Genomic DNA, 27,741 nt, shown 5'->3' with positions numbered 1-27,741 from the left:
TCTTCACCTGCTGAGGGCCCCGCCCCCGCTCCGCCTCGGCCGGCCTCTGCTCCTCCCCGGCTCCTCCCCCCGTACCCCCAGCCCGGCCAGAACGGCCCCCGGGACAGAGCGACGCGGAACCCCGGGCGCCTGGGTCCCCAGCATGATCCTCGGTGAGTGGTCTCTGCGACTCCAGGCTCCCGGCTCCTGGGTTCCTCTCTGTGGGTCACCCACCGCCCCCCCCATCTCCCGGCACCGCGGTGACTGCGGCCGCCCGTCAGCGACCGGTTCCCCCTCCCCCTTCATCTGGCTCCACATCTGGGGTCCCCTCTTCCCCTCTTCCCCAGGCTGCCGCTGCTCCGGGTAATCTAGGGAGTGGTAAAGCGGGAGGCAGAGCGGAGTGAGACCCCCGCCCCATAATTAGAACATTGCGTATTCATGAGGCTCATGAATATTATATACCAGTCTACGAGAGGCTGGGGGAGGGGGCTGGTCCTGGCTTGGTGGAGTTGGGGGAAAGGTTCTGACCCGTCTCCCGCCCCAGCGTCTTCCCCCACCCTTAGCTTAGACACTCCGACATCCTTCTGGGCCCAGGATAAGGGGGAAAGGAGGAAGTGGGGGGTGGAAGAAGAAGATGGTGGGTGTAGCTTCGAGGTGAGTGTGGTGGGAGGTGGGAACCTGAGGGCTGGAGATAAGAGGGCTGGGGAGCAGAGGGACTGGGGAGCAGAGGGGCTGGGGAGAAAAGGGGGTGGGGAAGATAGGGGGTGGGAAACTGTCCATCCAGGGCTCCTGCGGCTCAGAGCCTGTCTCCACAGCCATCCTGCCCCAACACGCCGAGACCTGCCCCTCTCTCTCCCTGCTCTAGCTGCCTGAGTCCCTCTTTCCTGACTTCCTTCTTCTCCCTCCACCCCTGCCTTGGGCCGGGGGCAGCAGGAGAGGGAGGGACAATGGAGAGGGTAAGGATGGGGGATGGGAACTCCCGCTGGGCTCTGACAGCCCGTCAGCCACAGCCACCCCATCCTCATGACCTACATCAGGAAGGGAGCCCCAGGGGTGGGGGAGGAAAGGGCCTAGCTGTGCTCTGGACTCTGCATCAGCACCGGCTGCAGGCTCCTGCCCTCCACCCTTCCTCCACAATAGTCCACAGGCCTGCTCTGACCTCTGCCCTCTACCCTGGCTAGGCCGGTTTCTGGGATCTGTTTATGGTGGGAGCCCCCCAACCAGGCACAGACACCTGTGGTCTCCCTGCCCCCAGCTGAGGACACCTGGCTCCATGCTGGTACCCAGACGGCTTGACTGGCTCCTGCACTCATCCCTCTCCTGAGTCCCTCTGCTATTTGTCTTCCTTTCTTGCCTTCTTTCATTTCACTGCCTATCCCTGTTGACTACCTATTGTCCTTCTGCCCTTCCTCCATCTCTTTTTCTCTCCTCCTGTGTGTCCTCAGTCTCTCTCTCCTGTATGTCTCACCCCCTCCACCTGGCACTCCACCTATCTATTGAATGGATGACTGAACGAAGGCATGAATGACTGGTTGCCTGCCTCCTTCTCAAGAGCCTCTCCAGCAGGGGAAGTTATTACCCACTCTTCTATGAATACCACCCAGACGCTAGAGTGACCCCCACCAACACACATTGCACTCAGTCCCCCAGAGCACAGGCTCCACATTCCTCCAACCTGTGTGATCCCTGAACCCTGGCTCCACCCCGGGCATAGCCCGAGAGGCAGCATCGTGCTTGCCCAGAACAGGCTGGCATAAGCCGTGCTTTCCCTGGTCAGCAGGCCCTGAAAAGGACATCGTGGACCTGCTTGCTGGAGCCTGACCAAGACCCCAGCCACAGGAATAATTCCTGGGTCCACATTCTCTGAAACTGGACCACAGCCACGAGTGGGACCCTCACATCCCCCTGGAGGACACTGTAATTAATTCCCTCCTCATGCCAAGCTCACGGAGGGCAGGAACTCTGGCAAAGCCCACACACCTTAGCCCTCTTTGAGGAAGGAAGGAGAGAGGGAGGAAGCTGCCAGCCAGGGCTCAGGCCCCACCCCCAGGGACCCTACAAAGGTTTCAGTTCTGAACACTCTCTGAATCCGTATGCATGGTAGCCCTGGAGGGACGCTAAAACCTCCCTGCCCAGCATGTGACACCCAGCCAGCCTGCTCAAGATCTAGAGTCTGGGCCCCAGGTTTAAGATGGCAGTTCTGGGCTCAGGTTCCCTGTTCTAAGCCTTTCAATACCATCCTTTCCAACTGAGTCCCTGGTGCAGTAAGGGTAGGGGCGCATTGAAGGAGGCCCTTTCCAATCAAGTTGGGAAAGATTTCCCAGGGGCCTCCCTGCTCTCCCCTTCCCAGTCAACTCCTCCCTCTAGGCCCAGTCCCCACCTACATCCACCCTGGGGTTATTAGGCATGGTGTTTTGAGTAGTTGTTCATAATCATCCCCCTTGTCTCTTTCATCTTTGACTTCAAAGCCTTCCCAGTCCTCAGCCTGCCTCTTGCCAAGCTGGGGGAATTGAGGCAGAAGGGGGCATATATATGGCACTTGGTAAAAAAGACCCAGGGGTTCAAAGCTTTCCTCCCACCCCGCCCTTAATTTTAGGCACTTCTAGGGAGGGAGACAAGGCCAAAGGGCCCGAAGGGAAAAAGAGATTAATCAGAGAAGAGATCGCAATTTCTCCTTTGGCCCAAGTCTAATTCCCATTTTAACCCAGTACTGACCCTATGCTTTTTACCACCTTGGGCCCTAACTACTTGCACCTTTAACCCCAGTATCTCTCTCTGATCTTAATCTCATTCTGGCCCAGTCTTCCAACCAACACTAACCCACAGCCCTGTACTAACACCTTTCCTGGCTCCTATTCCTACCCAGATGCAGCCACTCCCTAAGCATTCTTTACCAACAGGGCTTGAGGCATGGGTCCCCACCTAAAATAGCCAAGGGGCTGGGGCTCCAGACCTGGCCCGAATTTCTGGGGAAGAGGGAAAGGAAAAAACCAATAGAGGAAGCCAGATGTGGCCTGGTTGAGGGTTAGTGCTGACAGGGCAACTTGAGCAGGATCAAAGTGCCCAGGGCTAAGTAGGGTGTGAAAATGGACAGATGGACATCCATCCAAGGGTCTGGAATTCACCCCCTCTAAATCGTGTTGGGAGCTTTCTTTAATAAAGCATTTAGCAATTCCTGATGAAGCTGGGTGGGGCTCTATCTGCTGGAGGTAATTACTCTAATAAGCTTCCCTCAAGAGTGGCCTGCCCCAGCCAGGCCTCAGCTCCTCCCTGCCTTGCCTGACATGGGTGCCACACACACACACACACACGCGCACACACACACACTTACACACACTTCAGTTTGCTCTCCACCTCTTCTGCCAAACCTGCCTAGAGATTTTACCTAGCTAGAAGTCAAAAGCCCTGCATTTCCTACTCATTTCCTGCCTCCCCAGCCTTTCCTATATTCCTGCCTTTCCCCCCATCCCTTTCCAGATCTAGCCAGAAAAGTGGAGTGCTTGAAAGCCCTGTCTCTGGAACCAGACAGACAGGTTCACATCACTCACTAACTGTGACCTTGGCCAAATAACTCCCCTTCTGAGCCGACTGTCATCATCTATAAGACGAGGATTCATTTATTCAGCAAATATTTATTGAGTTCTCACTGTAACATACCAGCATTTTACATGGAATTTGTTCAATCCTCTCAACAACTTGGTGAGGCAAGTAGTGTTTTCATTTGACAGATGAGAAATGAGACTGAGAGTCAGAGAACCTAGCTGCTCACCCAGCTAGTGAGTGGTGGGACCACCTACTGGGAGATTGTGTATGTAAAGTGCCTGGCCTATAGTAAAGCCTCAAAAAGCAGCAACTATTGTTAGCCTCAGAAAAAGAGGGGAGGGGCCTGAGGCCTGGGCTACCTGAAACCAAGAATCCTGTTTCTGCCCACCCGACCCAAAAGCTGCCATCTGTCTCTCTCGCCACCTCAGAATGGAGTGGACCCAGGAATCTGGGAAGGAGACAGTTTGTCTCCAGTTGCCCGCCCTGCTTCTTTCCCTCACTGTACCCTCATTTGACCCCTCTCTCCCACTCTCCTCCCCTCCCCCGCTCACCCAGGGCTCATGTCTGTGGAAAAGATGAGTTGCTAGCCATAGATAACTGAGTGGCTGCTACCTGTTTTCCTCTATCCCTCCTCTGGAGGAAAAATGAGGACTCCAACCTGAGGAAGTGCATGGAACTTGCTCTCCTCTTCCTCTCCTTGAACAAGATGGAAGAAGCCTGTGCTCAGATCTCTGCTTCAGTTAAATTCAAGCCCTTTGGGAGTAGGGTAGCACAGAGAAAGAATTTGCTATAGAGTCCAACAGATCTTGATCTATATCTCAGCTCTGATATTTACAGGCTGTGTGACATCAACCAAGTTTGTTAACCTCTCTGAGTCTCCATTTCCTCATAAGTCAAGTAGAAAAAATATTATCAGCTACTGCATTGAATCATGGCTACTTCATTGAGCTACTTCAGAGGTTAAATGTGATAATACTTGGAATTCATTACCTGGCACATAGTAGCCTCAAATTTTTTTCTGTGGCTTTTTCTGGAACTCTACTGTCTCCTCTTAAGATAGCTTCAAGAAGTGGGAGCCTAGAGAAATCTAGAACCTGGGAAAGGGTCAAGCCAAGCTTCAGCCTCTGGTGCTCTGGGGCAGGGCAAGTGCCAGCCCAAAACCAGCTGCTGGGGGTGGATGCTGGGTGCAGGGGACTCTGGGAGCACTCAGGTTTCTCTCACCATTCCTGATGCCGCCTGGGGCTCGTTAAGGCTGCCCTGGCCTTGGGTAACAGGCAGTAAGGGAGGGTGGAGCACAGAGGGGAGATGCTATGAGGGGACAGACCAGGAAGGGGAGATGGTCAAGCTGCCCCGTCGGTCTGTCTGTCCCTCTCTCTTCTCTTTTATCTTTCTTGCTGTCTCTGTTCTGTGTCTTTCAGTCTGTCTGTCCTAGTCCGTAGCCCTGTGTCCAGCTTTTCGGCAGTGTCTTTCTGTTTGTATGTCTGATTTCACTCTCTGACATCTCTCCATTGTTCTCTATCCTTTTATCTCTCAGTGTCACCGTCCCATTCCTCCGTCACCTATTCCTGCTGCTACCACTCTCCCATCCTCTCACTTTCATCTGTCGGTCTCGCTGTGTGTGTGTGTGCATGTGTCCTCTCTCCACCCCATCCCAAGTGTGTGTGTGTGTGTGTGTGTGTGTGTGTGTGTCCTCTCTCTACCCCATCCCAACCTTGAAGGTGACAGAGGAGGGAATAGACACAAAGCATACAGACCACCAGCTACTTAAGGGTCAAAACCAAGGATCTTACCCTGTCCTTCAGCCCTGAGAATTCTGAAGCCCAAGCTCCCAGTAGCCTTGACACCCCCTCTGTCTCAGTCACCCTGACCACCCACCCTGGCATGGGGTGAAAGAGACAGACCCCTCCAGACCTTTCTGGACCAGCTCCCTGCCCCCAGCTGTGCCTGAGCCCTCCCCACCCCCTCCCTCTCGCCTCAGATTCCCCTAATCCCTGCTCCCCTGCCCTCCCCTCTGCCCCACTTTTCCAGGATTCTGATTGGCTGATTCTACTGACTGGGCTGAGGGGGAGGGGGCTGGCAAGGGAGGGGGCAGAGGGCAGAACCAAGGGAAGGGGACGCTGTCAGGCCCAGGCCCCTGGGGGGCCAGGGCCAGGCCACTGCCTGGGGGCAGCAGGCACAAGAAACTAAAGGTATGAAAGGGGGTGGTCTCTATGGAGGGAACAGGAAGGGATCCTGGGGACCTTCTGCCCTAGTAAGGTCAAGGGAGGACGGGCCAAGCATGCAGCCTCCTCGGTTTGCCTTTGTTCCTGGGAACCCCTGTTGCTGTCAGGGGGTTACTGGAGCAGTGAAGGGTGGCCACAACTCCCCAACTGGTGCACAGCAGGGTCGCAGAAGGGAGCTGGGCCGGTGGAAGCCCAGAGGGGCTCTGAGGACCTTTGGGCTGCCCCTTTGGTGGGTTCCTCCCATGACTCTGAGAGGAGGAGGAAAAGGTTTCAGGAAAGGGTAGTTGAATGGCTGGCCTGGACTTTCATTTCCCCTTGGGGTCAGACCCAGGCATTCCCCACCCAGAGGCCAGGTTGAGGTTCCTCCTGCAGAACTGGACCTGTAGCTGAGCATTCCCGGTGAGACAAAAGGGCCTTGGGGAAGACTGAGGAAGGTTGGGAGAAGGGGCTCTGAGAATGGCCTCGGTAGTTCACCTCCCAGAGCAAAAACCACCCGCTACCTACCCCCACAGGTGTCAATAGTTAATTAAGAATTATAATTAGAAGCCGGGCACAGTGGCTCACGCCTGTAATCCAGCACTTTGGGAGGCCGAGGCGGGAGGATTACAAGATCAGGAGTTTGAAACCAGCCTGGCCAACATGGTGAAACCCCGTCTCTACGAAAAATACAAAAAAAATTAGCCAGGTGTGGTGGCGGGTGCCTGTAATCCCGGCTACTCGGGAGGCTGAGGCAGGAGAATCGCTTGAACCCACGAGGCAGAGGTTGCAGTGAGCCGAGATCGCGCCACTGCACTCAAGCCCGGCAACAGAGTGAGGCTGTGTCTCAAAAAAAAAAAAAAAAGAATTATAATTACAGCAAAATCTAATTCTAGGGCATCTGAGAGATTCAGCAGCCCCCTCCAAATCTAAGTCCCAATATCGCCCTCTGGTCAGTGGGATGAATCACCCACTTGACTGTCTTCTTCCTGGGGTGATACCAAGCTTTAGGATCCCCTGGGGGAAAGCAAAACCAGAAAAAGAGGGTGGCCAGGGGCTTGAGGCTGGGAGTCCTGCTGATTCAGCAGGCAGCCTGCAGAAAAGGTATGGGCTCTTACTGGGTAATGTGCCTAGAGACTTTGGGGGAGGGAGGCTGGAAAAGGGGGAAGTGAAAACCACCCAGAAGGGAAGGACCAGTCTACATCCTCCCCCAGACCCACAGGGCACTGTGCTCCATTGCTCTGGAGCCAGCAGGGGAAGTGTGTACACTGTGCACTGGGGTGACACTTCTGAGTGTGGGGGCCCTGGTTAGGGAGTGGGACTGGCAGGTTTGGGTGGGGTTTCCAAGCTTTAATCTTCCTACTCCACAAAATGTTTTCTCTGCCCTTCAGGCAGCCTGAGCCGGGCAGGGCCCCTGCCTCTGCTACGGCAGCCCCCCATCATGCAGCCCCCGCTGGACCTCAAGCAGATCCTGCCCTTCCCACTCGAGCCGGCCCCTACCCTTGGCCTCTTCAGCAACTACAGCACCGTAAGTAGCAGCCTGCCTGCCTTCTCCATCCACTTGTGACCCGATCTTTCCCTCTCAGACCCACCTCTGCCCTCTTCTCCTGTTTCTAATTCTTTATCTCCTCTTATGACCCCATCTTCCTTAATTCTAGTTAATTTTGAGTACTGTGGGCCATCTGGTGTAGTGTTAACAACAATAATAATAGCTAATATTTGCTGAGATCTTGCTACGGGCCAGACACTGTGCTAAGTGTTTTATATGAATTATCCCATTTAGTCCTACAGTGAATCGCCCTACCATCTAGAGAAGTAATGAGACTTAAATTGGTGGTAGTAACAGTAGGGAGGTAGGAGGGGTGTAGGTGCTGAATCCAGAAAGAGGGAATAAGCAAGAAAATAAGCATGTCTGTTTGTAAGTTTCACCTCTCTGGAGTCCACAGCTGGGTGGGTAGGATCAATGGGATAGGGCTTGGAGGACTGGCAAGATGGTCTAGATTTAATACAGTATGAAATAGGAAGGTGCTGTCTATTTGTGTGTTTGTTTGTTTTTATGAGACGGAGTCTTACTCTGTTGCCGAGGCTGGTGTGCAGCGGCACGACCTCGGCTCACTGCAACCTCCGCCTCCCGAGTTCACTGATTCTCCTGCCTCAGCCTCCTAAGTAGCTGGGATTACAGGCATGTGCCACCACACCTGGCTAATTTTTATATTTTTAGTAGAGATGGGTTTTCACCCTGTTGGCCAGGCTGGTCTCAAACTCCTGACCTCAGGTGATCCGCCTGCCTCAGCCTCCCAAAGTGCTGGGATTACAGGCATGAGCCACCATGCCCGGCCACCACTGTCTATTTTTGAGTAGGAGACTGACTTGGTAAGAGCAGCATTTGAGGAAAGTGAGTGGGGCAACTGGATGAAAGGGAACAGAGGCAGGAGGAAGGTGAACAGTTAGGAGGCTGTCCTAGCAATGCAGGCCCAAGGTAAGCCTCAAAAGCCAGACTGGGCTGGTGGCAGTGGCAGTATGAATGGAGAGAAAGGAAGAATGGGGGAGGTAATTCCAAGGAAATATTGACAGGTCATGGTGACCAGCTGGTGTTTGAGGGTGAGGGAGAAGAGAAGGCATGAGTCAAGGATGACTCCAGCATTCAGGTCTTTGTGACTGGATGGAAGTCACCATTGACAGAGGCAGAGGGTTGGAAAAGGAAGTTGGTCTCCGGTGAGGGTGATGAATTCCCTTTAGCATGTGGTGCTAAAGCTAAAGCTTTATCTATTTTTTTTTTTATTTTATTTTTATTTTTTGAGACGGAGTCTTACTCTGTCTCTCAGGCTAGAGTGCAGTGGCATGATGATCTCGGCTCACTGCAACCTCTGCCTCCTGGGTTCAAGCCATTCTCCTGCCTCAGCCTGCCCAGTAGCTAGGATTACAGGCACGTACCACCATGCCCAGTTAATTTTTTTTTTTGTTTTTTTTTTTTTGAGACGGAGTCTCGCTCTGTCGCCCAGGCTGGAGTGCAGTGGCGGGATCTCAGCTCACTGCAAGCTCCGCCTCCCGGGTTTACGCCATTCTCCTGCCTCAGCCTCCGGAGTAGCTGGGACTACAGGTGCCCACCACCTCGCCCGGCTAGTTTTTTGTATTTTTTAGTAGAGACGGGGTTTCACCGGGTTAGCCAGGATGGTCTCGATCTCCTGACCTCGTGATCCGCCCGTCTCGGCCTCCCAAAGTGCTAGGATTACAGGCTTGAGCCACCGCGCCCAGCCGCCCAGTTAATTTTTATATTTTTAGTAGAGACAGGGTTTCACCATCTTGACCAGGCTGGTCTCGAACTCCTGACCTTGTGATCCACCCGCCTCAGCCTCCCAAAGTGCTGGGATTACAGGCTTGAGCCACTGTGCCTGGCCTGTATGTTTTAAATAATAATAATAAATTTTTTTTAAAAAAAGGATATGGTGATTTGGCATACCAGTAGGACACTGAGCCCAAAATGTCCTACAGATAGAATTTGAAGCCTGGAAGGTGGGCTAGAGCTAAAGGTTTGGGGAAAGTCAGCCTTATTCAACTTAAATAATCCACATCAAATCATATTTAGCCATAAACATGTATTGAGCATCGACTACACGCCAGGCACTGTAGCAGATGTTTCTATCTGCAATCTCATTTCACCTTCACAACAACCCAACAAGGTAGACATTATTATTCCATTTAACGAACGAAAAAGCAAAAACTAAGGCTCAGAGGGTTTAGTAATTTATATAAGTTGACACAGTATGTGCCTAAGGTATGATTTGAACCCATTGCATCTGGCTTCAAATAGAGTTATCATTCTACCACAGCTGCTCCCCCCAAACTCTTCCCAAAGAACCCAGACACATTTGCATTGCACTTTTAAGTTTTCAGACTGTTTTTTCATATCTCAACCATCAAAGAAACCTTGTGGGGTAGCTGTTATTGTCCTCATTTTACAGTTGAGAAAATTGAGTACTAACTATAAGCAAGGCATTGTTCTAGACACAACGGAGACATGAGGGTAAATATGAGACAGTCCTAAATTAAAGAACTTATATTCAGGGGAGAAAGATAGACAAGTACGTAGCAAAACAAGGGGAAAGTTATAAATATTGTGGCAGAGACCCTAACAAAAACTCAGTTTATGGATCACAAGGTCAGGAAATCGAGACCATCCTGGCTAACATGGTGAAACCCCGTCTCTACTAAAAATATATATTTTTTAAAAATAGCCTGGCATGGTGGCAGGTACCTGTAGTCCCAGCTACTTGGGAGGCTGAGGCAGGAGAGTGAACCCAGGAGGCAGAGCTTGCAGTGAGCCAAGATCACGCCACTGCACTCCAGCCTGGGCAACAGAGCAAGACTGCAACTCAAAAAAAAAAAAAAAAAAAAAAAAAAAAATTTCAATTTAACAAAAAAAAAATTTTTTTGAGTACCTACTATATGCTGAGTACTGTGCCTGGTGTCAGGGACACAGGACTCAGTTACCACACTTGGGGAGCTCCTAGTTTAGTAGGAAGGATAACAAGTTAACCCTATGCAGTGTGAGAAGAGCTGTGTCAGAGGCATTTTGCTTGCACGGAAGCCCAAGTGTCAAGAAAGACCTTCCTGGATATGGTGGGTCCTAAGGGACCAACCAGAGCTAGGCAGAAAAACAGAGAGCAGAGGAAAAAGGGATTTAACCTGGAGCAGGTGACATATAATTTGGGCTTTGAAGAATTATTGGCAAGAGTTTTAAAGTAGCCTTAGGGAACATTCCAGACTGAAGTAAGTAGCATGAACAAGGGCTAGAAAGGAGCATTTGAGAAAGTGCAAGATTGGATGTGATAGGTCATAAGATGGGGAGAATACTTCCCCCCATCTAAACACCTGACTTACACTTGACCTCAGATCTTAGCAACCCCATCAGTGTCCCTATTGTATAGATGAGGAAACACAGATGCAGAGAGGTTAAGTGAATTGTCCAAGGTCACAAAGCTACTTAGTTGATTGGATAATCCAGGGTTTCGACTCCTGCAGAGTTCATGCTCCACTGCCTCTAGCAGAGGTATTTAAAGCGATGAGCATGGATAAGCTTAAAGAGTTCAGCAGGGTGTTGAACTGCATCCTGCATCTGATTGGCAGAATTTAACTTGATGTTCCAAAGTACTGGCTGTGTGACCTTAGGCAAGTTATTTAACCATTCTGAACCTCAGTTTTACCAACTGTAGAATGGGATAGTTTTTTCTTTCTTTCTTTCTTTCTTTCTTTCTTTCTTTCTTTTTTTTTTTTTTTCTTTTTTTAAGACAGAGACTTACTCTGTCCCCCAGGCTGGAGTGCAGTGGTGCAATCTCCACTCACTGCAACCTAAGCCTCCTGGGTTCAAGTAATTCGCCTGCCTCAGCCTCCTGAGGAGCTGGGGCTACAGGCACACACCACCATGCCCAGCTAATTTTTGTATTTTTAGTAGAGACAGGGCTTCACCATGTTGGCCAGGATGGTCTCGATCTCTTGACCTTGTGATCTGCCCACCTCAGCCTCCCAAAGTGTTGGGATTATAGGCGTAAGCCAACGCGCCTGGCCAATTTTTGTATTTTTAGTAGAGATGGAGTTTTGCCATGTTGCCCAGGCTGAGAATGGGATAGTATTAACACCAACTCACAAGGTTGTGAGATCATATTACATAATCATAATGCCTATCACAAACTAAGTGCTCGATCAGTGTTAGCTACTATGATTATTATGCTATTGCTATTGTTTTTATTTAAGAGAGAAGTAAAGAGAGAAACATAGGATGGTCAAGGCCTTAGCCTTTGGGAACATGCAGAATTAGGCAGTGGGAACAGGAAGAGGCTTCAGCAAAGGAATGCAAAAGCCACTGGAGGGGGTGGGGAGGGAAATATGTTCCTGTAGAGTTGGAAAAGCCAAGGGAGAGAGTGTGGCGGGCTGCATCAATACTGTCAAATTCTGCAGGGGAATGAGGACTGCAGAAAAGCTGCAGACAGACCTTTGGAAGTACTGTGCAGCAGCTAAGTATGTGGCTTTGGAGTCAGACTGCCCAGGTTTAAATTCAAATCCCAGTTCAGCCACTTACTAGCTTATGACCTTGGGCAAATTATTTAACCTCTCAAAACCTCAGTTCCCTCATCTATAAAATGAAGATAATAATAGTACTTACTTCAAATAGTGGTTGTGAAGATTAAATTAGATAATCCATGCAAAGAGCTCAGTACAGAAGCTGGCACATTCCAAGGGCTCAATCAACATTAGATGGTGGTAGTGGTATTTTTTTTTTTTTTTTTTTTTTTTTTTGAGACGGAGTCTCGCTCTGTTGCCCAGGCTGGAGTGCAGTGGCGCGATCTCGGCTCACTGCAAGCTCCGCCTCCTGGGTTTACGCCATTCTCCTGCCTCAGCCTCCTGAGTAGCTGGGACTACAGGCGCCCGCCACCGCGCCCGGCTAATTTTTTGTATTTTTAGTAGAGACGGGGTTTCACCGTGGTCTCGATCTCCTGACCTTGTGATCCGCCCGCCTCGGCCTCCCAAAGTGCTGGGATTACAGGCATGAGCCACCGCGCCCGGCCCGGTGGTAGTGGTATTATTCATGACAGAGTCTCTCCTTCCCAGGGGACTGGCACCTCCCGCACTCTCTCCTACTTGGGCAGTTCGTACTCCTTAGACCTCTTCTGGAATTACTGTCTCCCCTCATTCTCCTCCCACTAACTCCACTGCTTCCCTCTGCCCTTGGACATCCCTCACTGTTTCCCAAAGCCACCCTCTCTCTAGATCCAGTCCCCTGCTTCACTAATCTCTCTGCCCTAGGTGGAATGGGAGAAGATGAGACCTAGAGATGAAAGACTGGAAATCCCAGGACCTGTCTAGACAGAACGAGGTGTCTGGGGGAGTGGGGCTGCTGGGCCCTACAGCCTCGGTCCCCCAATGCTGGCCCCACTGAACCGCCAGAGGGCAGCAGGTGCATGAAGCGTAGGCTTTCAGAGAGCCTGGTTCTCCGGCAGGTGGCGGGCGCGGGTAGGAGGTGGGAAGAAGTTAGGAACGACATCCCCAGTCTGAGGTCGCTTTTGCCCTGGGTGCCCTCAGCTCCACAATTTGGAAGAGTCTCTGAGAGAGCAATGCCTGACACCTGGGTACCTGGGCTCAGTTTCCCATCCCTAGGGAGGGAAGTGGCTTGTAAAAGGGTAGCAGCATACGGGCCGCCTTTGCAGAGGAAGCCGGGGAAGGGTCGTCTGGGGACTCTGAAGACAGACTATCAGCAGGGGATCTAGGGAAGGTCGGGGCAAAAGGGGTGAAAGAAAGGAGAAATGTCTGAGTTGGTGGGGACCCCGGACCCAAGAAGGAGCCCCAGTGGAAGCAACGAGGTCATCTGGTCAATGCCCCTGCCGCGGGGCCAAGTGGCCTCTTCTCTTCCGAACAAGCTCTTTCCTAGGAGTGTCTGGATAATGGACATCCCCCTCTTTCCGCCCTAGCCCCCTTTCATTCCTCTTCAGCTCCCTGTCCCTGTCCCTGTCCCCGCCCCCGTCCTCGGCCCCGCCTCTGGGGCGGGCTCCGGCCCGGGCCAGCGCCGCCTCCCCTTCTCCCCGCCGGCCGGGCCGCACAGCCCCGAGCCGCCCGGGCAACGAGCGCCGCGTCCCTGGCCTGCCCGGCCCGGCCAGGCTCGGCCCCTCAGCCCGGGTCCGCTACCCCGGGCCATGGAGCCGCGGCCCCTAGGGTCTCGCAGGGTAAGCCACCCGGCCCCTCCTCTCTCCCTGACTCCCGCGGCTGCCGCAGCGCACCCCCACCCCGTCCCCGCCCGCCCCTGCGGGGCTGGCTACCTCTTCCTCTGCCTGGTCCTCGGGTTGTCCGGCCCATCCCCCACACCGGCGCGGCCCTAACCAATCTCGGGATCCCAGCTCATGCCCCCAGACTACTGCCACCATACTGGATACCCTCACCTCTGCTTCCCACATTCTCGGAGTCCCCCAAATCTTCAGACTTCCTGTCAGGTCCTACACCTGCCCTCCAATGACCACACTGATCAGATCCCTCCTCTCCAGCCCCGGCCCCTTCCCAGCATCCCTCCCCCACCAGCTTCCACCTGCTCTGTACATACCCCCTAGCTCCTTCTCTTTCCTATCTCAGTCCTTCCTCAGGTCTTCCCATCCCTGAGATTCTACCACCTTTCCCTTTTCATCTTAATTGTGGTGGGTGGGGAAGTGGGGTGCTCACACAAGGGGCAGCGGGTTCCATCAGATAAAGGGCAATGGAAGGAAATATAATCATAGCACCCCTCGTGTTCCTGATCTGGTTTCCCCCCTCCCTCTCCCTTGCCCTTCCTGATTCATTTTGCCCCAGCTTCAGGGAGCGGTTCCCCTTCATGTCTACTGTTGGAGGGCAGGTGGGAGGGGACTGTTTTATAGACCTTTCCAGGCTGTGTCCAAGCCAGCATCCCAGGGAAGAGGTTCTGGAGTGAGATGGGCTCTGGGAGGTGCTGGCCTTCACCCCTCCCCAGGGAGCCCTCATCTAGGTCACCGGGGCCTCCTGACCTTGGCCTGGAGCAGCACTTCAGTGGCTCACATTCCACCTGCGCAGGGATTGGGCCCAGGAGTCCTCACCTTCAGCCTGGTGTCTCCTTAGTTGCTGGAGGAGGGTGGGAAGCACCCACCTGACTCCACTGGTGCCCTCTTCCCCACTCCCCACTCCCACTCCTAGTTGGTGTTTGTGGACTTAAACCAGGGGAGGGGGTTGTGCAAGAGCTAAGGTTCTCACCCTGGAGGAAGGACCCAGGTAGGACAGAAACCATTCTCAGGGTATGGATGCTGGGATGGCCAGTCCACAAGTCATCCTCGGGGTCCTGTGTCCTCAGCCCCTCTGGAAAGCAGGCTGGGATGATGAGACAGAGCATAGACGGAACCAGGAGACTGCTCTCCGCTTCCATCCCGCTCCTCTCTCCCTACTGTTTTCATCCAACTTGGGTTTCCTGGCCCAGACTGAGTTTCTGTTTGAATTCCCATTCCCCACCCAGCCTGTGAGGAAGCCCAGGGCTGAGGAGAACTCTGGAACAGAGTTGGGGGTCTCTAAATCGGAAGGACTAAGGCCTGGAGACTGGGAGCTGAGAGCAGCCGTCTGTCTCCCCTTTCTGATGAAAGCCTGTCTCCAATTTGGTCTGTCTGTCTTTCTGCCAAACACATCACACATTCACACCGATAAACACACAGCTGAAGATCACACCACCTGACCATTCATGGTGTCACCAAAGCCCCCAACGCAGAATGTTGATATATAAATGATGTACACACAGTACATGACACTTATTCACACTCCACCCATGCACAGATTGATCACAGCCTGCCTAACACACACAGACACACCCGTTCTCCTGTTTGGCTTTTCCTTGGATGTGACTGGGGCTTCTGAGAAGCTGAGGTAAAAAAGTGAGCCCTTAGAGAGGCTTCTTTCCAACCAAGAGTAGGCCAAGAGATTGACCTTGTTAGTCAGACCAGTTATCTGAACCCAGTCATGGTCCCTGCCTTCAGCGCTACCCAAATGGAGCAGAATGGATGAGGCCACCATCTATTTCACAGGGATACTAAAGCCCATTTCCTGACGTTAACCCCACCCAGCCAGTGAAACTACTGGGGAGAGGCAAAGGAGAGTCCAGAGGGCAGGGCTTTTCTGACTCTTACCACTTTCCCCCACTTCTTGTTCTCTCACCAGTGTCTCATTGGAAACCCTAAAGACCTGTCACAGAGACGGGCTCGGCTGAGGAGATAAAAATCCCAAGTCTCCAGCAACTATTTTTCACTTGATCCCTCCACCTGGAAGATAAGGTTTCAGTCCTAATTCTGTCCTATTCTTAGGAGAAAGCCCAGCCATCCCCCAATCTTCAGTCTCAGCTACACTCCAGTCTTGCCTCTCCCTAGCTTCCTAGAGGCCAAAAGGGAGGAGAACTGTTGAGGGAGGCAGTTTTCATGCCTCTGAGCCCCTGGTTTCATCCCCTGATAGTAGAAAGCCTCAGAGAAACTCCCATCCTCTCCCTTCCTCATGTGAACTCTTGGCAGGAGACTGCAAAGACATCTGCTGACCCAGGGTGGGGACAGGGATGGTTCCTAATCCCGCCCAGCCCCACAGCTCTGCCCTAGAAACCCTCATGATCAGGGAGAGAAGGTTCAGAAGATCCCTGGGTTGCCTTGGGCCAGCCCAGGTGCTTAGGTCCCCCCACTTAGTCCCCATGATTCACTAGGAGCTCCTACTCTCTCCTGAGTTCTTTTACTCCCTCTAGAAGTTGCTGCCTTTAAGAGGTCCAGAGAGGGAATGTGTTAGGGTGACCAGGGGCCCAGAGATGGGAGGCTGGGAACATCTGTCTCCTGGGACCAGAGGCTGGGCTTGGTGATCGTCTTACCCCAGAGTGGAGGCCCAAAGGGTTCAGAGGCTTCAGCTGAAGGCCCTAGGATCTAGGGTGCTTTGGGACTTCATGTCAGAGGCCTCTGGTAGATTGGCTTCACTGTAGGAGATAAGTCAAGGCGACAGAGTTGGATGTTCATGGTATGATGGACCAAGGCAGGAGTCCAGGTTCAGATACCAGATCTGCTATTAACTCATGGTGTGACGTTGGGCAAACCACTTCTATGTTCTGTAAAATGGGAGCATTGGGCCAGTTATCGATCAGGTCCCTTTCAGTGCTATGAAGATTGGGCTAAGAGAGAAACAGAAGACTGAGGCTCAGAGCCCTCAGGCATATTAAGGGATAGAAATGGTCTGGGGACCTTGGTTCAACACAGATATCTGTGTTGGGGGAATGCTGGACATGAGCTTGCGCTAGGGTTCCCAGCTCACCCTAGTCTGCCTCCACAGATGGACCCTGTACAGAAGGCTGTGCTCTCCCACACTTTTGGGGGACCCTTGCTCAAGACCAAGCGCCCCGTCATTTCCTGTAATGTCTGTCAAATCCGCTTCAATTCTCAGGTAAGAAGCCAAGCTGCTCATCTACCCAATGGGTGGGGCAGGGGCAGCAGGGGACCTTGAGGGAGGGCAGAGGCTGGGTAAGAAGGCTTACTCTGGCTGAGGGACAGGGATTAAGGGATAGTAGGCAAAGAGCAGGGAATAGGGATACCGCAGGAGAGGCAGGGTCTTGTGGAAGGCACTGGAGAGGGACAAGACATTGCTGTGTATTTTGACATGAAGTAGATCAGTCCTCTAACGTTGATCCCTCCCTCCCTTGAGACTTGGGCATCCCTGGTTCAGAGCTTCTTGGAACATAGGTGGCCATCAGTGTCTGAGCAGGAGTGTGGCCTCTGGCCCACTGGTTCTTGGGCACGGGGCAGAGTTTGGTCATTGGCTCCCCCACAGAGCCTCTGTCCTCTTTGGCCTCTGCTAAACTCCTCCCTGGCCCACCCACTTCCCTCTAACTTTCTGGCTTCCTTCTCTCTCCACCCCATTTCCATTCTCCTCCCTCCAAATCACACACAAGGCCTGGCCCCTACTCTTATCCCATGGGGCTTTCCCCTGGGGAGAAGCTACCCAAAACCCAAAACCCAAACGTCCAGCCTCCCAGATTTCCTCCCTCTGAGGCTCCACTGGGACTCTGTGGAGTGTGTGCGGGTCTAGAGGGGACTTTGTGGGGTGCAGGTCCTGAGAGCTTTTGGAGAAAAACAGAGAGCCTCATTCTGCTGAGTACGGGAAAATAAAAGCATGTTCTGTTTCTCTACCCAGTACCCAGACACACACACACACACACACACACACACACTCTCTCTCTCTCTCTCTCTCTCTCTCCCTCTCTCCATACTACTGGGCTCTGCACACCGCTACCCTACCTCTAGGCTGTCAATCTTCTTTTCCTGCCTATCCACACCTTTTATTTCTGCCCTTGTCTGGGTGACCCTGTGCCTCCAGGATTGTACATTCTTAGCGGGGGTATATATGGGAGTGGAGCAGGGTGGGGAGGGGAAGGCAGGACTAACCCAGCATTAGGCCTCTCCTTTAGCTTGGACCCCAGGCATCCTGTCTATCAACCCTGGCTCCACTCACTGGTGGATGGTGGAAGACTAGAGGGGCAGGGAGCCAAAAGCTGATAGCCCTTCCCTCTTTTTGCCCTACCCTACCCTCCCCCATCAAATGGTTCTGTTTTGACAGCTGTCTCCACTGCTGTTTCTGTCCCCAGAGCTGGGCTTGGGGCCAGGGTCCTCCAGGGTGTCCACAGAGACTTCAGGGAAAATGAGACCAAGGGTGGAGTAGTCAGGACGGAGCCCAGGCATCAGGGATCCTGGGACTTCCAGCCTCAGGGTGAAAGCAGCAAAGGCTGGATCCTAGGGGCAGAGGACTTGGGCACATAGCCTTGGGATCTAAGAGGATGCTGACTGACTGGATTGCTAGGCCTCTCCCAATTTATAACTCTTCCATAGGTTTGTGGTCCCCCTCTCTCTACCAGGACTAGGTGAGGGGTCTGAGTCAGCAGCCAGGCCCTGGGTGTGGTGGTAGGGTGGAGTCTGAACTAGGTGGGGGCCTAGATTCCCAGGGACTCAAGCTTGAGAAGCTAGTCTGAGCCCCAGGAATAACCAGGACTTATTGGCATGGGGCTTTATATCTCATTGGTGTACGGAAAAATTAACTGCAGCCTGCTGAGATCACCCAGGACTTGAGGGAGCTCTGTGGGGAGATCCGTCAGATGAAAGGTGATCTCAGATTCCATTTTCTTCCTCCATCCCTAAAGAGCCAGGCTGAGGCACACTACAAGGGTAACCGCCACGCCCGACGAGTCAAAGGCATTGAGGCCGCCAAGACCAGAGGCAGGGAGCCTGGCATCCGAGAACCTGGAGACCCAGCCCCCCCAGGCAGCACCCCAACAAATGGGGATGGTGTAGCACCCCGTCCAGGTGTGTCTGAATCCCCCCATATTCTTCAACTGATCTCTGTCTTCTCTCTTCTCTCCCCCTTTCCCAGAACTCTCCTCTGCTTCCATCTCTCTCTTCCTCAGTCCCTATACCCCCACCCCCACCCCCACCCAAGGTGAGTCCTGGAGCCAAGCACAGTGATGTAAAATTTCCATCCTGTCACCCTTACCCCCACCACAGCTCCTCTCAACAGAGTCCCCACTGTCTGTCCTCCCCACAGCCCAGTGACTCAGAGAGGGGCTAGGGTGAGGCCACCTGGCAAACATCCCCAAGAAAAAGAGAACCATCAAATCCAGAGAGAGGCCTTTTCATCTTAGGGAGAGGGGCAGGGAAGGGAATCAGAATATCTGAGTTCCTGCCCCACTGGGGCTCCCCTCAGGGAAGACAGAGAGTGCAAGAAACCTAGGAAACTCCCTGGATGATTTTGGGTAGTAGATCTTTTGACCTCCCTAGTCAGAGGTGTTTGTGTTTGTTTGTTTGTTTGTTTGTTTGTTTGTTTCTGGGAAATAGAGGAGTGAGACTAAGATCTTTGAGGTCTTTTCCAAGTTTACAAGATTCCTTTTTCCTCATGGCTGCTGACCATCCTCAGCCATACTTCCAGCCAAGAAACTGGAACAGGAATATTGAGATAGGAAGATATGAGCCACCCCCATCCTGGGATTACCACATCAGATGTCAATCATGGCCAATTCCAGAGAGACCTAACATCTCCATCCTTATCCTTGCCTGGCCTTCCTGCCCCACCCTAAGAAGAATGAGAAACAAACATCTGTACTACCAGATTGGAAACCAGGCCCCCATTCTCAATAAACACACACACACACACACACAAAAAAAAAAAACCCCTCAGGGATGCACAGAGAGAGTGAGTGGGCAGGTGGGCAGGTGGGGAAACTGAGTTCTGTTTTTTGTTTTTTGTTTGTTTTTTGAGACAGAGTCTCACTCTGTCTCCAGGCTGGAGTGCAGTGACACAATCTCAGCTCACTGCAATCTCCACCTCCTGGGCTCAAGCAATTCTCCTGCCTCAGCCTCCTGAGTAGCTGGGATTACAGACACCCGCCACCTCGCCCGGGTAATTTTTGTATTTTTAGTATAGAAAGGGTTTCACCATGTTGCCCAGGCTGGTCTCAAACTCCTGACCTCAAGAGATCCACCCACCTCCGCCCCCCAAAGTGCTGGGATCACAGGCGTGAGCCACCGTCCCGGCCATGGGAAGCTGAGTTCTAATTGTTCTTTGGCTGCTTCTTAGCCTGATCATCTTGGGTTAGTTTGTTAACACCTCTGTAAAATAGAGAGGAAGAGGATGATGATGATGGTGATGATGGTGATCGCTAACATTTCTTGAACAGCACTTCACACGTATTATCTCATGTAGTTCCTACAGTATCTGAGGATATAGGCAGGATAACTATACCTGCCCTGCTTTATAAACCATGAAGTCCTGTCCAGACTGAGATGTGGATGTGCTATCTGGATTGGGATGGAGGTGAAGAATGTCAGAAAAAAGTAAGAGAAATAAGGGGAAGGACATAGAATGAACAAGCAAATGGGTACCTGGAGGGGTGAGGAGTTCCCCTCCCACAAGCTCCCCACCCCCACTGCCAGCCTCGCCATGACCCGGAAACTGGATCAGCTGCTGGAGCAAGAATGGGAGCGCTAGAGTTTCCCCTGTACAGAGGCCAGAACCCAGCACTGAGGCCTAGGGCCTGTGCATCTTTAATCAAGCCATGAATTATAGAGCAGCCTGCATCCCTGTTTCTTCCCTCTCCGGTTCTGCTGTTTCTGTTTCCCTTTTGCCATGCCTGTGTTTCTCTCTCCAGACCTTTCCTCACCCTGCCTCTGCCCCTTCCTAGGGCTCTTTCGTGTACTTCCCGGGGGCTGGGCAAGACTCCGGGAAGGGGCTGTCCTGGCAGGAAGCCCAGACTGGCTGACAGGCCACTGAGGGCTATATCCTTGTTCCATGCCTCTCCCCCTGGCTGGGCTTGCTGCCAGCTTCACCCTGAAGGTAGGCTGGTGAGGCTGGACCCCTTGGCCATTCCCAGCTAATGGAGAATGAGCCGAGCATTGGAGTTTCACACCCAGCCTGCGGCAGCTGGACCACATCTGGCTCTGGACCAGGACATGAGAGCATGCATGTTGTAACAGGGTGGGGACTCCTGGTCTCTTGCCCTCCAGGAAATCGGGGGAGGGGGGACTCTTCCACATGAAGAGTCTTCTCCAAGAGCCATCTAGGGTGATCCCCATGTTTCTCCCCCAACAACAGTTTCCATGGAGAATGGACTGGGGCCAGCCCCAGGATCCCCAGAGAAACAGCCTGGCTCCCCATCCCCTCCCAGCATTCCGGAGACTGGTCAGGGTGTAACCAAGGGTGAAGGGGGGACTCCAGCCCCAGCTTCCTTGCCTGGGGGTAGCAAGGAAGAGGAGGAGAAAGCCAAGCGGCTGCTCTACTGTGCTCTGTGCAAGGTGGCTGTGAACTCCCTGTCCCAGCTTGAGGCACATAACAAAGGTATGGACTCCCCTGCCCCCACCCAGACTCTCCTGTCCTCAGGCCACCCCTGCCTCTACATCCTAATGCTCCTGGCTTCCAACATCCCTAGACCATCTAAGACCTATCAGCCTATCTGCCTATCTCCTTCTCCAGCCCTCTCCCCCGTTCCTTAGCCCTTTACTTCCTCAGCTCCCCCTTCCACCTTACTCCTTACCTATGACTCTCTCCTGATCCACCTGTTTGGGAGGGTCCCAAGGAGCTTGGAAAGAACCCACACTGCGCCCACCCCTTCCCCCTCATATTGTAACTGGGAATGTGCAGATTTGAGGCCCAGTAGGCCTGGATAATTTTTCTTCCACCCCTTACCTCCTGCCCTCTCTGGGCTCCAGGTACTAAGCACAAGACAATTCTGGAGGCCCGAAGTGGGCTGGGGCCCATCAAAGCTTACCCTCGGCTGGGGCCTCCCACCCCGGGGGAACCAGAGGCTCCTGCCCAGGACCGAACTTTCCACTGTGAGATCTGCAATGTCAAGGTCAACTCGGAGGTCCAACTGAAACAGGTGGGTCTAAGGCCCTTCCCAGAAATTCTGGGAAGCTCCACCCTCTAAGTGGGGAAGGAGAGCAAGGAGCTTGAGTAAAGGCCTTTCTTCAGGGTTTTCCCCAGGGGGCCAGATGGGAGGGGCCCGGTGCTTGGAGCTTGATTATACCCCCTTGCTGTTGCCCCTTTCCGGGAGCTCACAGCCCCCTACCCACTGGTCTCTGCAGCACATCTCCAGCCGGCGGCACCGAGACGGAGTGGCCGGGAAGCCCAACCCACTACTGAGCCGTCACAAGAAGTCTAGGGGCGCCGGGGAGCTGGCGGTGAGGCCTGGATGCTGGGGAATTCGGCAATGGGAGGGCGCGGGTGGGGAGGAGAGAGGGACGCGGGCTTTGCCCAGGGAGAGGCGTGGTTTGCAGGACCGCTGGGTGACTTCTCTCTTCCTCCACCTTTCGCCCGCTTCAGGGCACGCTGACTTTCTCCAAGGAGCTGCCCAAGTCCCTGGCGGGCGGCCTTCTCCCCAGCCCCCTGGCGGTGGCTGCAGTGATGGCAGCGGCAGCAGGCTCGCCGCTGTCCCTGCGCCCGGCTCCAGCCGCACCTCTTCTCCAGGGACCGCCGATCACTCACCCTCTGCTTCACCCGGCCCCCGGACCCATCCGAACTGCGCACGGACCCATCCTCTTCTCCCCCTACTGACCTCAACCCTGAACCCCTCCCATTCAACTCCCCACCTCCAGCCGGGACCCAGGCCTCCGGGCTCCCAGCCCGCCTCTCCTCCCGGCACTCCCTAAATGATCTCTCCTTCCCCCCCCCACCCCGAGATACGGGGTTCCAGGAAAGGGGAGGGGTAGCGGGGGAGGGGGGCTTCAGAAGGGGGGGAACACCCCAGATCTCAGGGAACCCCGCCCCCTGCCTTTCCCTCTCCCCTAGAAAAGGGGGGGCCGTCTCACCCCCGAGCCCCCTTGGAGACACCCCCCCTCCCAAAAGCCATGTCCATCCAGCCCTTCCCCCCCAAACCTAGCACAAAACGGGGTTCACAAGCCATGGTGGGGGTCCGGGGGGACAGAAATGGATTTTCTTGGCAATAAGCGGACTCTGGGACTCCGGCCCCCTACCCCAAACTGAAGCGCTTCCGTGAACACCCCCGTCCTCCGTAGGGGGAGGGGAGCAGGCGGGATCCTGGGTCCCTCATAAGCACTTTGGTTTTACCGCCTGCAACCTCACTGTGCCCGCCCCGCACCATGCCCCAGCCCCAGGTCTAGCAGGGCCCATCGCAGGGGGCAGCACTTGGGGGCATCTCCGGCACTTGGGTGGGACCAAGGAGATGCCACCATAGACCTTTCCCTCGCCTTCTTCCTCCCTAGTCCGGGTTCCATTCTTTTCACCAGCACCCATCGCCCAAGGGGTACCGAGGGGGGCAAGGGGTGTCCAGTCCAAGCCCACCCCCGCCTCGCCTTCCGCAAAACTGTGAGCAAAAAGCAATAGAAGCCTCGCCCCCGCCCCTCCCCTTCCGCAGAATTCGCCGAGTCTGTAGCCTCCCCGATTCCAGTTCCTAGACCTCATGGCTGTCCCCTCCCACCAGTCACCTCCACTGCACAACCCGGGCGGGGGTGTGACACCCCGCCCCCGCCCCCGACTCCGTGGTTTCCGTATCGTCAACCCTTCAGCCGCCGACCCGGGAGGGGTCCGGCCTACACTGGTCTTCCCCTTCCCATCAACTCTTTCTGCTTGACAATGTAGCAACCCCGGCCCCCCACCCACGGTCCTCCCCTTTTTGCTCTCCCCGACAATAAAGTCTGAATTTGTTCTGCCCTCCGCCCCTGGATCAGACTCTGTATTTGCCCGCTGTTTGGGGAGCAATTCTATCGGGAAATGTATCTGTATGGGACCGGCACAGAGAGAGGAAAGGGCGCGAGAAGGAGGAGGAAAAAGGAAATCGGGGGTGGGGGGAGGCAAAATATGAGGCTTGTGCAAAGTGAGCAGAGGCTCCCCATCCCACCCACCCCCACTTTCGTCCAGCTCGTGTAAACTTGGCCTGGGGGATCATTTCGAGTCCAAGTCTGGGACTGCAGCTGCAGCTGTTGAGAATTTGCCACAACTCCACAAGGCGGCGCCAACGACCCGGAAAAGGAGTCTAAGCCCGAGGCTAAGCCGCTCCTGCAATGTGTCTCGAGATTCCACGCAGATGGGTCTCGAGTCTGTCTTAGACAAAGAAAAGAATCCAGGCTTTTGTGTGTCTGGTGGGAAACCCACGCCAGCGAGACTCAAGGCACAGGAAGAAAGAGGGGCAGAGACTGGGGGTCTGAGCTCTAGGCTCTGGCCCCACATAAATAGTGACCTTGAGTCAGTCCTTGCCCTCTCTGCACCTCAGTGTCGCAGTCTTCAAAATGAGGAGACTTGAGTCTTTTAAAGGTTCATTAAGATCTCATGTATCCAAGACTGAAGAACTGACACTGTGCCATTTACAGATATACTAGAATACCTTCTCAACTGGCCCCTTAAATAGTCTGTGAGACAAGGAAACACTGTTCAGCTGTCTCTCACATGGTGTGTGAGGAAAATGGTCTCTCCGTTATCCTCAAAATTTGGATCAACCATACACTCTCAAGAGCAGCCAGTAATCCTGACCCCCTCTATCCCTACTGAGTGGCAGGAAGTTCAAACAAAAAGCCCAAACCAAAACCCAGAATCTATGTGAGGTCCTCCTGACTTTCATCTCTGCTCACTTCCCCCTCTCTACCCACTTTCCAGTCTTGCAGAAGAAAGGAGGAGGGAAGTTGGGATGATGTCTGTTAAACAGGAAGAAGAGGGGAATGGGGGCCTCCTGGGTTTGTCAACTGTGAAGTTGAAAGGTGGGTGTTCACTGTGGGTTCAGAATTGGAACCCAGTAAGGAGTGTTTTGGTATTTGTTTTCATGTCTGTTTTCAAGTAAATCTAGCTTTAAAAGGGGTGGGAGGATTCAGAAGGATGAGGAACAAGAGAGGCCCTATAGAAGAGTGGGTAAAGAAAAGCAGTGGCTGGGTCACATGTGGAGAAGGAGATAGGGACTGGAAGAAATTGGGATTAGAGAGTCTGGGATACTAGCATACCCCACAAGTACCTCAAGTCTGCTAGTTTAAAACTGAATTCAAACTAGCCGGGCGTGGTGGCGGGCGCCTGTAGTCTCAGCTACTTGGGAGGCTGAGGCGGGAGAATGGCGTGAACCCGGGAGGCGGAGCTTGCAGTGAGCCGAGATCACGCCACTGCACTCCAGCCTGGGAGACACAGCGAGACTCCGTCTCAAAAAAAAAAAACAAAAACAAAAACAAAAACAAAAACTGAATTCATTATTTACCCCTTTCCCTAAGCCTGCTCCTCCTCCCACATTTCTTTTTTTTTTTTTTTTTTTTTTTTTTTGAGGCAGAGTCTCGCTCTGTCGCCCAAGCTGGAGTGCAGTGGCACGATCTTGGCTCACTGCAAGCTCCATCTCCTGGGTTCACGCCATTCTCCTGCCTCAGCCTCCGAAGTAGCTAGGACTACAGGTGCCCGCTACCATGCCTGGCTAATTTTTTGTATTTTTAGTAGAGATGAGGTTCCACCGTGTTAGCCAGGATGGTCTCGATCTCCTGACCTCCTGATCCGCCTACTTCAGCCTCCCAAAGTGCTGGGATTACAGGCGTGAGCCACCATGCCCGACCACATTTCCTATCTTATTAAGAGCACCATCATCCCTCTGGAAAGCAGAAAGTTATCCTACTTCCTCCTTCTTCCTAACACTTCATCCAATGGATCACTAAATAAGTCCTATTTGACCTCCTAACAACATACGGATCCTTATCATTTCTTCATTCCCACAACCACTGCCCTAACCAGGACTGGCTCCATAATTTGTGGAACCCAGTGCAAAATGAAAAAGCAGGGCCCCTTATTCAAAAAGTATTGTATTGGCCGGGCACTGTGGCTCACGCCTGTAATCCCAGCACTTTGGGAAGCCGAGGAGGGGGGATCGCAAGGTCAGAAGATCAAGACCATGGTGAAACCCCGTCTCTACTAAAAATACAAAAAATTGGCCGGGCGTGGTGGCTCAAGCCTGTAATCCCAGCACTTTGGGAGGCCGAGACGGGCGGATCACGAGGTCAGGAGATCGAGACCATCCTGTCTAACACGGTGAAACCCCGTCTCTACTAAAAATACAAAAAACTAGCTGGGCGTAGTGGCGGGCGCCTGTAGTCCCAGCTACTCGGGAGGCTGAGGCAGGAGAATGGCGAGAACCCGGGAGGCGGAGCTTGCAGTGAGCCGAGATGGCGCCACCGCACTCCAAGCTGGGCGACTGAGCAAGACTCTGTCTCAAAAAAAAAAAAAACAAAAAAACAAAAAATTAGCCAGGCGCGGTGGCGGGGGCCTGTAGTCCCATGTACTCAGTAGGCTGATGCAGGAGAATGGCGTGAACCTGAGAGGTGGAGCTTGCAGTGAGCCGAGATGGCGCCACTGCACTCCAGCCTGGGGGACAGAGCAAGACTCCATCTCAAAAAAAAAAAAAAGTATAGTATTAAGAATTTAGCCGGGCGCGGTGGCTCAAACCTGTAATCCCAGCACTTTGGGAGGCCAAGACAGGCAGATCACAAGATCAGGAGATCGAGACCATCCTGGCTAACACGGTGAAACCCCGTCTCTACTAAAAAAATACAAAAAAAAACTAGCCGGGCGAGGTGGCGGGCGCCTGTAGTCCCAGCTACTCGGGAAGCTGAGGCAGGAGAATGGCGTAAACCCAGGAAGCGGAGCTTGCAGGGAGTTGAAATACGGCCACTGCACTCCAGCCTGGGCGACAAAGCGAGACTCTGTCTCAAAAAAAAAATAATAATAATAATAATTTAAAGACAGTGATTGACAAGCATTGAACCAAGTACCAGTCCCTTCAAACTGCAAGACCCTATGCAATTATACAGGTGGTCTGGCCCTAACTTAGGCCCGTTCTATCTCTTGTCTGAACTAGTGCCTCTTTAACCATTTCGCTCACTCCCAGCCTGCATGCCTTCATTCCTAACAGCAATCTCAGTGCAAATCTCACCAACTCCTTCAGCATGAAACCAGCTCCATAGCACAATACACAAGGTCCCCCTTGACCCTGCCTGCTCAACTCTCCAAGCTCTTCTCTGTTGCTCTCTACCTCATGCCCTTTGTTGGCTTCTACCTGAACCTCTGCGCCTCTACACATACTGTTCTCTTTGTCTAGAATGTTCTTCTACTTATCTCCCAAAAAACTCTCCTGTTCATCATTCAAAATGCAGCTCAGTTACCTCTCTCTGAACCCTTTCTCACCTCCTCCTTAATAGTATGCTCCTTTTCTCTAAGCCTCTGATATATAGTTCTGGGTTGTTTTGTTTTGTTTTGTTTTTTGAGAAAGAGTTTTTGCTCTGTTGCCCAGGCTGGAGTGCAGTGGTGCAATCTTGGCTCACTGCAACCTCCGCCTCCCAGGTTCAAGAGATTCTCCTGTCTCAGCCTCCCGAGTAGCTGGGATTACAGGCACGCACCACCACACCACTAATTTTTGTACTTTTAGTAAAGACGGAGTTTCATCATACTGGCCAGGCTGGTCTCAAACTCTTGACCTCAAGTGATCCACCTGCCTTGGCCTCCCAAAGTGCTGGGATTACAGGTGTGAGCCACTGCACCCAGCCATGTATTTTTGGTTTGTTTTTTTGCTTGTTTTTTGTTTGTTTGTTTGTTTGTTTTTGAGATGGAGTCTCACACTGTCACCCAGGCTGGAGTGCAGTGGCGCGATCTCGGCTTACTGCAACCTCCACCTACTAGGTTCAAGCGATTCTCCTGCCTCAGCCTCCCAAGTAGCTGGGATTACAGGCACCTGCCACCACACCCAGCTAATTTTTTGGTGGTTTTTTTTTCTTTTTCTTTTTTTTTTTTTTTGAGGTGGAGTCTCGCTCTGTCACCCAGGCTGGAGTGCAATGGCCGGATCTCAGCTCACTGCAAGCTCTGTCTCCCAGGTTTATGCCATTCTCCTGCCTCAGCCTCCCGAGTAGCTGGGACTACAGGCGCCCGCCACCTCGCCCGGCTAGTTTTTTGTATTTTTTAGTAGAGACGGGGTTTCACCGGGTTAGCCAGGATGGTCTCGATCTCCTGACCTCGTGATCCG

General features: G+C 53.1%; 1 protein-coding gene across 9 annotated transcripts; it reads left to right on the top strand.

Moving 5' to 3' along the window:
• Positions 1–79: 79 nt before the first annotated feature.
• On the top strand, positions 80–23,426 carry ZNF385A (zinc finger protein 385A). Of its 9 annotated transcripts, none has more exons than XM_074007056.1 (9): positions 80–152; positions 7,112–7,248; positions 15,411–15,523; positions 16,548–16,658; positions 18,406–18,568; positions 20,850–21,092; positions 21,464–21,633; positions 21,839–21,934; positions 22,077–23,426. In XM_074007056.1, exons 4-9 carry the CDS (start codon positions 16,548–16,550, stop codon positions 22,305–22,307), a joined length of 1,014 nt encoding a protein of 337 aa, XP_073863157.1. In that variant the 5' UTR covers positions 80–152; positions 7,112–7,248; positions 15,411–15,523; the 3' UTR covers positions 22,308–23,426. The 9 variants fall into 9 exon arrangements, with proteins under 9 accessions (XP_073863157.1, XP_015286114.1, XP_065380404.1 ...); XM_074007057.1 differs by lacking the exon at positions 80–152 and adding an exon at positions 5,605–5,711; XM_015430628.3 differs by lacking the exon at positions 15,411–15,523.
• Positions 23,427–27,741: the final 4,315 nt, after the last annotated feature.

This window comes from Macaca fascicularis, chromosome 11 (genome assembly GCF_037993035.2).
Source record: "Macaca fascicularis isolate 582-1 chromosome 11, T2T-MFA8v1.1".
Taxonomy (NCBI): domain Eukaryota; kingdom Metazoa; phylum Chordata; class Mammalia; order Primates; family Cercopithecidae; genus Macaca; species Macaca fascicularis.
The sequence above is the reverse complement of the archived record's forward strand: the minus strand, read 5'-3'. Positions and strand labels throughout refer to the sequence as shown.

Excerpts from the sequence above, each read along its gene's own strand:
- ZNF385A (XM_015430628.3), top strand. Across the intron at positions 21,634-21,838 it reads CGGAGGTCCAACTGAAACAG|CACATCTCCAGCCGGCGGCA; the intron begins GTGGGTCTAAGG and ends TGGTCTCTGCAG. Across the intron at positions 21,935-22,076 it reads GGGGCGCCGGGGAGCTGGCG|GGCACGCTGACTTTCTCCAA; the intron begins GTGAGGCCTGGA and ends CGCCCGCTTCAG.